Source organism: Grus americana, chromosome 2 (assembly GCF_028858705.1).
Source record: "Grus americana isolate bGruAme1 chromosome 2, bGruAme1.mat, whole genome shotgun sequence".
In the NCBI taxonomy this organism is placed as follows: Eukaryota; Metazoa; Chordata; class Aves; order Gruiformes; family Gruidae; genus Grus; species Grus americana.
The window spans coordinates 18,264,541-18,278,586 of record NC_072853.1 but is presented as its reverse complement, the minus strand read 5'-3'; the positions used below and the strand labels follow the sequence as shown (position 1 = coordinate 18,278,586).

The following is a 14,046-nucleotide window of genomic DNA, read 5'->3' as shown; positions in this document are numbered from 1 at the left end:
AAGATAAGGAAGGAGAAAGCAAAGGACTGCTGAGAAAAAACTAAGAGTACTGCTGGGAAAACAAAGGTTCAAATACTGAGCAAGAACGTTGTCTCTTCTTTATTTTTCTTGTTTGTCAGGAAATTTATTTTGCAAATAGATGAGAAAGCATTTAAGAAATACTGATTCTATTATCAATTTACACTGCTGTGTAAACTGCCAATAAGTCATTCAATATTTACTTATCATGGATAAAAGACTTAATAGTACTGTTATTATCTAATGGAATATCAGGTTTTTATCCCCAAAGTAATATTCTGATTCTGAGACCAATTACAAACAAATATAAAACTGTTGTCGTCACCTTGGAAGGCTATTGAAAACAAAAAATGAAAAACAATCATATAAGGTTTGTGGAAAATATGGGACAGAGGAAGTTGTTCAAGCAGTAAGATCAATATTGTACTTCTGATCTGTATTTATCAGAATGAATGAGAAAAAAAACCCCCACCCTTCCATGTTACATTGCCAAATAAAACCACAGAACAAACAGAACATTTACTGCCCTGCATTAAGAACTGGGTTATGGATAGAAGAAAAGTTGAAATAAAATTAGCAAATTTTAACCCAAATCTCCATCCAAAGATTTGTAACACTTATCATAATTAATATGACTTGGATTGTCATAATTACTATTACTGGGAGGGAAAAAAAAAATAATCTAAAACCCTAGTAGTAAATAGCTGACATCACAGGAGGTTAGGCTTCTAGGCTATTCTAGATTGCTTTCAGGATAGCCTTGTTTATTGTCAATGTCTTTATTTTAGTGCTGTATCGTAAGACTGGGTGTATTTCCATTTTTTCTATGATAAGAAAGATTTCCATCTTTCTATAAAAGATCTATATCGCATTTCTATGAATCCAGTTGAGGCCACTAGGTCTTAATGTAACCTGTAATGTATAATACTGAATCAAAATATGTCACTTTTGCAAATGTAATGAGTGAATGCTACAAAGAAAGAGATTAAATGTGAAGGCTTTACCGTGTAGCAGATTTGATGGGGGAGGGGGAAATAAGCACTATAACATTCTCAATTTCCAGTCTAGCAAAGCTTGAGAAGAACAACTACATGAAATATCATTAAGAAACAAAATTAGTCAAAAAGTAGGAATGAAGGATATTAATAACATGTGAGCACAAAATAAATTACCTAACTTGACATGAAATCCAGCTCTAGCAATGAAGAATGAGCATAGTAACTTAGTGTCAGAACCTTAGAAACCTCATCTGCAAATGAGGTTTCTTTTCTGCAGTTACTCTCTGAGATGCAAGAGTAGGAATAAATGAATACAGAATCTTTACATTAAATGGCAAAAACATGTCTATGCTTATTTTAGCTATCAGTAATGTCAAACATGAGCATAGTAGTGAAAGAATGCTACATATCAATATATTATTGAAAAAGAGATTTAGGTTCTTATTCAGTAAAGTTAATTAACCTGTTAAAATGACCTCAGCTGAGGAGGGAAGAATTATTTGCTGGAATTTCTTTCTTCTCTACAGGGCTTGCATTTCTGATAAGGAAATATTTTTTACATCCTCCTGTTCACAAACAACATATTCTGTAGAAAATCACAGTATTGAAATGACACTGGCACAGCCCTAGACAAACAGGGTTTGTGGTTTTTCTCCTGCTAGTTTCAGCAGATCTTCACCTTGCCAGCTCTTCAAGCTGTATTAAAATTGCTCAGGATGAATGGTAACATTCTTTTAAATCTTCTTTTAATCCATGGTCCAGAGAGGGAAGTTCTCTACTGAAATCCTTGAAATGGCTGAATAATTCTTTAAAGATGAAACATCTTATATTTCATTTGAAAGTCTAGTTGACAAATTTGGTGGCCTTCTATGATGGGGTTACAGCATTGGTGGACAAAGGAAGGGCAACTGACGTCATCTACCTGGACTTGTGCAAGGCATTTGACACTGTCCCGCACGACATCCTCGTCTCTAAATTGGAGAGACATGGATTCGATGGATGGATGACTCAGTGGACAAGGAATTGGCTGGATGGTCGCACTCAGAGAGTTGTGGTCAATGGCTCAATGTGCAAGTGGACAACAGTGACGAGTGGTGTTCCTCAGGGGTCGGTACTGGGACCGACACTGTTCAACATCTTTGTCAGTGACGTGGACAGTGGGATCGAGTGCACCCTCAGCAAGTTTGCTGACGACACCAAGCTGTGTGGTGTGGTCGACATGCTGGAGGGAAGGGATGCCATCCAGAGGGACCTTGACAGGCTGGAGAGGTGGGCCCCTGCGAACCGCATGAAGTTCAACAAGGCCAAGTGCAAGGTCCTGCACGTGGGTCGGCGCAATCCCAAGCACAACTATAGGCTGGGCAAGGAATGGATTGAAAGCAGCCCCGAGGAGAAGGACTTGGAGGTGTTGATTGATGAAAAGTTCAGCATGAGCTGGCAGTGTGCACTTGTAGCCCAGAAAGCCAACCGTGTCCTCGGCTGCATTAAAAGAGGCGTGACCAGTAGGTCGAGGGAGGTGATCCTGCCCCTCTACTCCGCTCTGGTGAGACCCCACCTGGAGGACTGCGTCCAGCTCTGGGGGTCCCAGTACAGGAGAGACATGGAGCTGTTGGAGAGTGTCCAGAGAAGGGCCACAAAGAAGATCGGAGGGCTGGAGCACCTCTCCTATGAGGACAGGCTGAGAGAGTTGGGATCGTTCAGCCTGGAGAAAAGGCGGTTCTGGGGAGACCTAATTGCGGCCTTCTAGTACCTGAAGGGGCCTACAGGAAAGCTGGTGAGGGACTGTTTATGAGGGAGTGTAGTGACAGGACAAGGGGTAATGGGTTTAAGCTGAAGGAGGGTTGATTTAGATTAGATGTTAGAAAGAAATTCTTTCCTGTGAGGGTGGTGAGGTACTGGAACAGGTTGCCCAGAGAAATTGTGGATGCCACATCCCTGGAAGTATTATAGAATGGTTTGGGTTGGAAGAGACCTCAAAGATCATCTAGTTCAAACACCCCTGCTGTGGGCAGGGACACCCTCCACTAGACCATGTTGCCCAAAGCCTCATCCAACCTGGCCTTGAACATCCCTGGAATAAAATAATGTAAATATGCTAAGTTTTCATATAAGCAGAAACAGAACAAAAATTTCTTCATCAAATATTTAAATGTTTTTCCCTGAGGAAAGTGTATAACAAAATACACAGACTTTTCAGTCTCTTTTTATAAACAGGATATTCAGTAAAAATCTATTCTATGTTTCTGAATGTTTCTCCAGGATTTATTACATAGACTTTCCCCCAGAAACTGATTTAATGTTTTCTGTATAGAAAAAGATCAAGCACAATAAAGTGTGAGAGGCGGTCTGTAACCTTGGAGACATAACAGTCATGGGTTTTTTCTTCGACTGTTACTTTATTTTAGAACACTGAAGTGATTTTTTCATATTTTTTTCACCATAAATTCTTGTGAAACATTTATTTTTAAGACTTACTTAACAGAATTACTTCAGGACCTGTCTGTTGTTTTGTTTCATTTATTTTTTCAATTTGATCATTGTTTCCTCTCAACAGCTATGGAGTGAGAAGAATACTGATTCAGAACTCAATTTCACACTACATTCAGTGAAGGATCAAACCAAGATCATTACATTAACAGGATTACTCTCACACTACTACATCTTTATTTAGGTATTCTGCAAAAACATAGGAGATTCAGAAATGAGGGTAGTTGTATTAAATGTTCTAATTCTCTTTGCCATTTACTGTCCCCTAAGATTCAATAGCTATAGGTACTATCCTTGTAATGAAAGAAGCAGGAACGAAAAAAGAAAGACAAAAAAGAGCTGCCAAGACTATCAACATATTCTGACGCTATTATGGCTGTCATTACAATGACATAGTGAGGATATCTATTATCTGGAATCAATCAGCCTTCCTGCTTATCTGCAGGTCTACTTTAGGGACATATGCAGCAATCCAGTGACATTTGCATGTGGGGAAGATATTGAAAACATGATTCAGTCTCTGGAAAGGTATCTATAATTATAATTTGATACAAAAAACAGCTCAGCCACACACATTTTTAAAATTCACAACTCTCTTCAATGTCTGTGCTAACTGAAAGAGACAAGCTGTTTCACTTTGCTTACTTTTGTCTGCTAGAGAGAAAGAAAATAGGTAAGCTATGACAGTAGTATCCATACCTAAACATCTGGTTTCAATTCCACTCCAGAGTCCAGAAGACAGGCATTCCCTGACGGCAGAGCCAACTAGCATGTATCCCGAGTCACAGGTAAATATAGCTGTAGATCCATATGTGATTTGAGTTCCAATCTTATTCCCGTTTGGAGGTGTAGGGAGTTCTCCACAAGAAATAACTTTATGACAAAACCAAAACAAAACAGAAATGTACAGCTGAGTATCACACACACACTCTCTAATACTTATCAACCAATCAGATAAATCAATTTCACAGCTTGAAGTATTTTGCTCTGTAGAAAAAATAGATGAAAAATTCTGCATACAGACTATTACCTCCCCAGAAATAATACTTAAGAAAGAGAGGGGGGACACACACAAATAAAAATTGTGTCTGTAAAGTTAACCCCCCCCCCATTGAGAACATTATTAATTGCTATTTAATTACCTTGGGTTTATCAATGACTTTTTCTTAATATTGGCATATCACAATTGTTGCCATTTAAAAAATCATCTTTATGTGGAAAGATGTCTTTTTTATCTTCTAATTTCTAATGAAATGCTTGCCCTAGCATTCACACAATATGTTGTTAAAATGAGTGAACAATGTACATGGAATTCCTTGCTATTTATTTATAATTGAAAGCATCTTTTCATTCAAAATCATAATTCTTCTTCAAAAATTTTCTTTTTAGGACTAGTAAAAAGAACTTTACTATTAGTAAACAAGATGGTGGATCATCAAAGGGTGAAAGCAGCTAGTGTACTTCATGCTCAAAAAAATAAAGGTAGTGGTAATGCTGCAAACAAAACTTCCCAAAACATAATGAAAAATGTTTGTCTTTTAAAGAAAAAAGTGTTACAAATATATATAATGTAAAAATATCTATAAACACAAAGATACAGATACAGACATATATACAATATTTTTAACACTAGCAGAGGTGAAATATCACAATTAACTTTTAAAACTCCTCTAAATTATAAATGAAATTTCCAGTAGGTTATAAAGAACTCAAAATGAAGGTTACTTTCCAATGTAATTAATCTGTCTTTGGAATTGCATTTTTCAGCCCTTTTTTTTATTAGTTTCAAATATGTTCTCAATAAATCCTAAATATATTCTAAACCACAGTTATCTGGCTTACACTTTTTATCCCCTGCTTTTTAGATGCGTGTGTATTTATACACATACATGCAGATACACACAGTTTAGATACATGCACCAAAACCACGGTCATATCCAATTCTATCGCAGTGTGTGTTGTATGGTGTTTCACAAAAAGGAAGTATTTTGGGGCTTCAAAGTATACCCCAAACCCTACAATTTTGAAAAACAGAAGACTAAATTTAAATACATAAAGAAACCTGCTTTTCACAGGAGTGGAGGAGGGAGTCATAACTGTAGCCATACATTTAACTTGTTTAAAGTATCTGATTATTCATTACTTATTTTTTTGAAAAGTAGCTATTGCAGGTTATCAGGATAACAGCTAATGGTGGGAATGATGTGGACCTACGCACTCTATATGGTAATCAGCTGAAAGGAGACATTATTTTATTTATCAAGTGCACAAACAGGATACAATTTTTTTTTTTCATTTTTCAAGACTAGACAGCATTCCTGACCTAGAAAAATATATAGGAAAATGTTCTCTATTACTTTTTTTGAACCTTTATAGATTTAGAGACCTTTAAAATTCGGAAGTGTGCTTACAGATATTTCCTTGTTACTAAACCTAATGGATTCTATTTGTAAACAGCCTTTAGGATACCTAGGAATTCCAGCCAGGAAATATTTTTTATAATTAACTGATTCCAACATTTAATTGGTTAATTTCTAATTCAGCCAAATAAAATATTTTTATCTGAAGTCTGTACAGCAGATGCAGATACATGTACTCACTTTGGCAGTAAGGCCGCTCGTTTCTCCAACTCCAGGTGCCATTAGCAAGGCACTCAATAGATGCTGGTCCCAAACCATAATACCCTGGATCACAGCTGAAAACTACTTTTGTTTTATACTCATAATGTGAACCATTCACTATTCTCCATCTTCCATGTTCCAGTGTAAAAGAATTGATGCTTGGACATGTAACAACTTCCAGAATAATAAAAAAAATAGTTATTTGTGGCTTAGTACAGGCAAATTAGGAAAATCTTTACCATTATTAATTCAGAAATATATTTTAAACACAGTAACATAATGTTTGAAAAGTAAGGTTGTATTTGAAGTTGCCTGTGGTTAGCAGGTACAAGTTCTCACTTTTAAATAATAATGATCAATGGCCCAGACAGAGCAGTGACTGTGTATGCAGAACTATGCAATTGGTGTAGATAGAATCTATAGCATGGTTGAATACATTGTAGATTTATAGTCGTGGAACTCCTGTGGCACTTTACATCAGATATCAGAATCTTTACTAAAACATTAGCTACATTTCAAAATAGGAATTATTTTTCTACTTGGGTAAATTTCGTGAGATCTTAAAGACTCATTTGGAGAGGCTGCACATTGGTGACAGATAAAAAAATATCCAAGACGGTTTTTCAGCAGCTACACATTTTTATCTCATGTCATAATTCTAGGTATTCTTCCTCCAAAAACTAAACAAAAACAGTCTACAAGCCTAATCTAATAGAAAAAGTTTAACAAGCAGAACAACTTTTTCCCTGAACAAAAGGCACAGAGTAAAATCTTTGCTGGATACTACTTTCTTTCTGTCCCTTTGGACTGGTTCTTTAGCTAGAGGAAAAGGTATGAGGGAACGCAATTTACAAGAACAAGAAAAAGCAAAAAAAAAGGAGAAAGGCAAAATCCTTAAAAATTATTCTAGGGTATGTTTTCTTTCCCTTTCAAAATTCATTGGGTGAAGTAATTCAAATCTTAATGTACATCAGAGGCTGACATTTCTGTATCAGTCGTACAATCTCCTGGGTTTTCATACCCCACTTATAACTTTGATGGTATCCACTGCTCTTTGGGACTGAACATGCATTTTCTCTTCAGTGATGTTTCCCCACGTTTAGATGGTGTAGGATTATAATGAGGGGCTGAATATAAATAATAAGCAGCAGTTTCAAACAAGTATCCCAGAGTATCACACTTAGCAATTCTGGATAGTAAATAGGGTTTGTTAACAGTATATGAACTGTGCAGCTCTCACTGAAGAGATGGCTTTTGCATAAACCTCTGCAACCATTAACTTTGATTTAACTGTAAAATAATTATCAGTTTTAATGTATTCTATAATCTCTAGTGTATTTCTTCTGCTGTCATAGACTGTTTCGATATATGTCTCATATATATATATATATTTTTCAAATATGTATTTCACAGTAATTTAATACCAGCAATTATTCATAGATTAAGGTAACCTGAAGCTGAAAGTTTAAGTAATATGAAGATTTGTGCCTTGGGTAAATAAACAAAATGTACAGCCAGATTCTTACTCATCGGAGAGTTTTTACATGTTACTTACCTACACAGCGAGGTGTTTTATTGTGATTGCTCCAGGTACCATCCGGCTGGCAGACTGCAGTAGTAAGTTCCTTGGCTGATAGCCTATATCCATCATTGCAAAAATAAGTAACACGAGTGCCAACTAAGTAATCTGTAGTTAATATTCCACCATTTAATGGAGCTTTAGGAATTCCACAAGATATTGCTGGGTAAAAAGAAAGACATAGTTATTCTATATCTTCTTCACTATAAGCTTCTGCTCATCTCAAAGGATTTTTGCATTGTAGCATCAACAGTCTTAAATTCATAAAAATTACTTCTTAACTCATTAATGTCTGTTTTAAGCCTACAAATAAATTCCTTAAAATTTTCGAGAATTAAATCTCAGAAAGTTTTTGTCTTTTGATGGAGGAGGTTAAAAATAAGAACAGTGGTTCATAACTCTGCAGCTATCCATTCAAAATGAAGACGATAATCAAACAAGAGCCAATAGAGAATACTTGGAAAAAATATGATCAGCATGGTTGAATGAGTAAAGCACCAGTCTGAGACATTAGGAATCTAGTTTGTACTTCAGGCTTCTTCAGTCACATATACTATGTGACCTCTGGCAAAGCACTAAAATTAACTTTCAACATTCTATTTTTCCTCCTGCAAAGGAGAAAGAAAATACCCTTTTGAAAATATTGAAAATTGGCAAATGAATATGTAAGCCTATTATTATTATTATTATTATTATTGTTATTATTATTCAGCAGAAAGAAAGTACCAAGAGATTTGGGAATAAAATCAAAATTAATTCTTTTCCACATTTTAATACCATACATCTAATGAAGGTCAGATCCAAAAATAAAGGGCTTAGGCACTTAACTCTTAAGTACTTTACTTTGAAGTGGAATCTTAAACCCTAATAGACCAACTATCCTGCCTGCACAAAGATATGAAAAGTTAAGCCTCTCAGACTATGCATAAATACTTGATAAAAAAGAGTAATCTATTTTTGCCCCTATTGCAACCTGATCTGCTGTAAGACAGATCTGCCTAATAAGCAATATAACAACAGTGTGGCACTGTATCACAGCTAACAATGACAGCCGAGACACAGGTAAAGTGCTAATGTTATCACAACTTGCAGAACAGAGATGACAGGAACAATATTAAAATATGCTTGAATTGCCATAAAAAGAAACTCCATATAGCATGTACGTGTTTGGGTTTGTTTTTTTTTTTTAAAGGAACACGCTGTAATGAACAGATCACAGAAAACTATTATTAATTTGCTCATCACCTCATCTGGGCAACCATAGAAACATATATCGTATGGCCATCACAACATCTACTGGCAGCTACAAACAAATACACGTTTAGAAGAAAATAAGAAAACGGTGATTAGGAGACAGTGAAGGCACCAAGAGGGTAATTGAATTCCATCTTCCAGAGGGTATGAAGACATGATCTCAGAGGTATAAAAAGTGACAAGTTAACTAAACCAGAAGGTCTATCTTCCACTTCTTACTAAACATCTGACAAAACTGTACTATTTCACCTGATATCACCGAAGAAAGAAAATGAGCATCCATGACACTACAAAGAAAACATATGACCAAGTTGATGTTTGTTATATCTCAAATTCCTCAATAGCTTGGACTGCAGCAGCAAACTTTAGGCAGACCTATCCGTGCAAAGAGGAGGATAACCAAAAGCTGGTATAACCAAGGTATACTCAAATAACACTGTTCACCGCATAAGTGGCCAAGCTAACCTCTTCCTTCAAAACCACATGTTAATGATAAAAAGAAATTTCAGAAAATAATGGAGTTTCCAGAACTAAGCCTATTTCTATTTAGATCAGGGCCAGTGTTCAACTGGGTATAAAAACTAATATCCACCCCCAAAAAACTTGTAACATGTAAACAGGTGTTGCTTATGATCCTGAGCACAAACAAATGTATAGCACTACTTATTCACATACTGTAAATTCTGTCTCTTTTAGCAATCAGTAAAATATATATCAGATATTCTGTAGATACAACCTGAGATGTTTTATATCTACCATGGAGATTAATTACTCCTTCAGTATTCAAAAATCTCCATTAGTGACTTGATAAATTTTGAGTTATATTCTCAATGCTAACAGAATCAATCTTGTGGCACAAGAAAAATATATCCTTCCCTTAACCTTAAATTTTTAAGAAACAAGTTTCATCCTAGCACATCCATGCTTGATAACAGACTTTTCTATAAGCAACAGCTCCCAAGGAATCAGTCAATGACATTTTTCAGTTAAAAGCAATCATGAACTTAATTTTACATATGTGGAGATTTGCACAGAAATTTAGCTTTTAGTTAAGGGAAAAAATGTAAAAAGATCAACAGGATATTGCCACATCTGACAACTTGACAGGAAAACAATGACAAACATCGAACATCCAAAGTGCCAGAAAAATGGGTCTATCACAGAATTATTTGGTCATTATATGTCAGCTTGGACAGTATTGGAAATCAAAATCATAATTGTAATCACAACTGAAACATTAAAATCTATCCTATGTTCAGAACACAGTTCTAATTCAAAAGATATACACATGCAGCCCTTAGAAGATCTTAACCTTATTAGTTCTCCAAGATCAGCAGCATATTCTAAATACTTATCTGAAATGTCAGAAATTATTATTAGACCAAGATAACAGCTCAATGTCCAAGAGGAGACCAGTGATGACGTTCCTCAGGGGTCAGTATTGGGACTGACACCGTTGGTGATATGGACAGTGGGATCGAGTGCACCCTCAGCAAGTTTCCTGACAACACCAACCTATGTGGGTGCAGTCGACACTCTGGACGGAAGGGATGCCATCCAGAGGGACCCTGACAGGCTGGAGAGGTGGGCCGGTGTGAACCGCATGAAGTTCAACAAGGCCAAGTGCAAGGTCCTACTCGTGGGTCGGCGCAATCCTAAGCACAACTACAGGCTTGGCAGAGAATGGATTAAGAGCAGACCTGAGGAGAAGGATTTGGGGGTATTGATTGATGAGAAGCTCAACATAAGCTATCAGTGTGCGCTTGCAGCCCAGAAAGCCAACCGTGTCCTGGGCTGCATCAAAAGAAGTGTGACCAGCAGGTCGAGGGAGGTGATCCTGCCCGTCTACTCCGCTCTTGTGAGACCCCACCTGGAGGACTGCATCCAGCTCTGGGGGCCCCAGTACAAGAAACACATGGAGCTGTTGGAGAGAGTCCAGAAGCTGATCAGAGGGCTGGAGCACCTCTCCTATGAGGACAGGTTGAGAAAGTTGGGCTTGTTCAGCCTAAAGAAGAGAAGGCTCTGGGGAGACCTTACAGCAGCCTTCCAGTACCTGAAGTGGGTCTACAAGAAAGCTGGAGAGGAGCTGTTAACAAGGGCATGTAATGATAGGACAAGGGATAATGGCTTTAAGTTGAAGGAGGGTAGATTTAAATTTGATATTAGGAAGAAATTCTTTATTGTGAGGGTGGTGAGGCACTGGAACAGGTTGCCCAGGGAGGTTATGTAGGTCCCATCCCTGGAAGTGTCCAAGGCCAGGTTGGATGGGGCTTTGGGCAACCTGGTCTAGTGGAGGGTATCCCTGCCATGGCAGGGTGGTTGGAACTAGATGATCTTTGAGGTCCCTTCCAACCCAAACCATTCTATGATGCTATGATAAGGACTTTTTAGGTTCTGTCAGTCCTGTAGTGCAAGTGATTTGAAGAATGGCTGGTATTATCTCTTTAGAGGTTCAGAGATCAAGATTTATATTCATATAGGACTAAGAATGAGGACATTAAAAATTGCTCTAACATTATTCATGAGCTTGGAAAAAAAGCTGTAGTGGAAAAGGCTACTGGCATTCATTATTTACCAGAGAGTATTCAGAACTGATAATAGTGGTACAGATACAAAATGAAAATGTGAAGAGAAAACATTAGTTTAAATACCGTCATGAGATATTTTGCAGGCAGTAAAAAACGTTTGCCAAGAAATGAACTTAGTATTTCTAAAAAAAACCCAAACCACCACAAATCACTAGCTGTGCTGATTGTAGAGGTATCATTAAAGAATTCATACATTTTGAGGCCTTAGATTTCTCATTTCCTATAAGACGATGCCAGTAACTACTACTGTGATTTGACTGGTAATCTTCAGACAGAAAACAAAAGAGTAAAATTAGATGCATTCTTTTTAAAGAATGGCTTTTTCTTCCCCCTTGTACTCCTATGCAAAAAAAAAAAAAAAGGCAAAAAGCTTAATACTTATTTTTTTGCTCTATTAAATGGTCATTTGTGGAAATCCTACATTCAGATGTGTGAAAGAACTGATTAAAATGGCTTTTCTAGTTATGCTAAAAATGATAGAGAATGTGAAGTAGAAGGTAAGACTGTGATGATGTCATCTGATATCACCTGGCAAAATAGTTGGTAAATTCTGACTGACTGATAGTTGTTAAAACAATGCTCATCCTCTATATCATGAAGTTCTAAGAACCACTAACTCATACTTAAAAGAGTTAGAACTACTTTGTTGTGAAGCTGTACTGCTCAGTAGGAGGAGGAAGGGCAAAGCCTTTGTGTCTTGTAAGTATCCCCTATGAAAGAACATGAGGGATTTTTCCTGATGGTGTTCTCAATATTTTGATACGAGAGACTGTATCATAAATCTTCTGTATCATCCAGGTATGGGTGATAATACATATTTCACATATAATTATAATCTTATTATAATTAAAATGTATAATTTTTACCTCAGCAAAACAATGGGAAGCTTAAATGTATGACTGATATACAGAAGCAGCTTATTCCTCAGGGGTTTTGCAGTAGTAATGTGTCATTAGGTTGAATCTGAAGAGATTGCTGGTGTGAGTTGAAGCTACATATAGTTCATAGACATAGAATGGCCTGGGTTGGAAGGGATCTTAAAGATATAGCTCCAACTCCCCTGCCATGGGTGGGGACACCCTCCACTAGACCAGGTTGCCCAAAGCCCCATCCAACCTGGCCTGGAACACTGTCAGGGATGGGGCATCCACAGCTTCTCTGGGCTACCTGTTCCAGTACCTCACGACCCTCACAGTGAAGGATTTCTTCCTAATATCTAATCTAAATCTACCCTCCTTCAGCTTAACTGATGGCCACAAATAACTTCCCGTGCACAAGGACTTGATGGAAGAACTGAATAAACTTAATATGATGTATCAAAGCCAGCCTTCATTAAATACATAATGTTAATTAACTGTTACTCAGTTAATACATTAAATAATTTTCAATATGCTAAGTTGGTACCAACAGTCTTTGTACTTGATCACACATCATGAGATTACTAAGCACTTAACTCCACTTGTTTGTAAAGTATCATCTGAGTAGTGTAACTATTTTCATTACTGAACTCTACTCAGTATGTTGAGAATAATCATCTGCTATTAGAATTTGGTAAGTTGTTTGTTTTGTTTTGTTGTTTTGGTTTTTTTCATTCCACATTGTTTGATACATCTAATTAACAGTCTTATCAACTTCTACAAATAATTGTCATAAAGGCAGTCCTTATATAAATGACAAGGAGAAAAAGCTAAAGAATTATATGTAGCATTGCCTGTAGTTTGGTTTGGGTTTGGTTTTTTTTTGGAAGAATTTCAGTTTGTAAAAATACAGACATACCATTTATACTTTAATAGAAATTTATCAAAAAGCTTTGGAACTGAGATTGTTTCACCTTTGACAAAAGTTAGGTAGTTTTTCTTCAGAAACACACAATTCAAAGATTTTTTATCAAAAAGAAATCATGGGAAATTATCACGGAACATTCTTGTAACATTTATCTCCACTGGTCAACAGGAGCAAAATGCACACATTTTGAATAAACACATGTGCAAATTTTCATGAAAAAAAATCATTCTAATAGTTCACTGAAGAGTGACATAGGTAAGTTATCAGAACAATAGCATTCTTTTCAGGAAAGGAAGAATGAGAATGCAATTGTGATGAGTATTAAACAACCATTTCCTTTTCCTTGTTAAGTGGAATATGTTTTGCTTTTATAAGGCCAAAGAAAGTAACTATACAGGTAACGTGATGAATTCTCTATTAAATTTCATTTTAAACCATGAAAGATTAGAATGGCATCATAGGCAATGGTTTTTTGGTCCAGTTTCCTGTTCTTAGAAATGTAGCAAGTTTCAGTTCTTTCTGTTTTTTATATAGTTCTTCGATCATGATAAATGAACTTTTTTAACAATTTCATATTTTAAATTTATGTTTTTTTTCCCTCACAATGATGTAGATTATTTTTAGTATCTGCCAATCTTAGCAAATTCTGTTTAAACGCTGTTTCTTAAAAATACATTTGTTTTTTGTAAGTTTTACTAGGTAGAACAATTTTGGTA

At 36.3% G+C, this 14,046-nt stretch overlaps 1 protein-coding gene across 1 annotated transcript in view; it reads right to left on the bottom strand.

The window, feature by feature from the left end:
• CSMD3 (CUB and Sushi multiple domains 3) overlaps positions 1-14,046 on the bottom strand; it is a 721,079-nt gene that overhangs the window by 75,857 nt on the left and 631,176 nt on the right. Inside the window, exons 51-53 of the mRNA XM_054816701.1 lie at positions 7,680-7,865; positions 6,104-6,298; positions 4,203-4,376 (exon numbers count right to left, since the gene is read on the bottom strand). Of these exons, the coding sequence (XP_054672676.1) occupies positions 4,203-4,376; positions 6,104-6,298; positions 7,680-7,865 (555 nt within the window). The remainder of the gene's footprint in view (positions 1-4,202; positions 4,377-6,103; positions 6,299-7,679; positions 7,866-14,046) is intronic.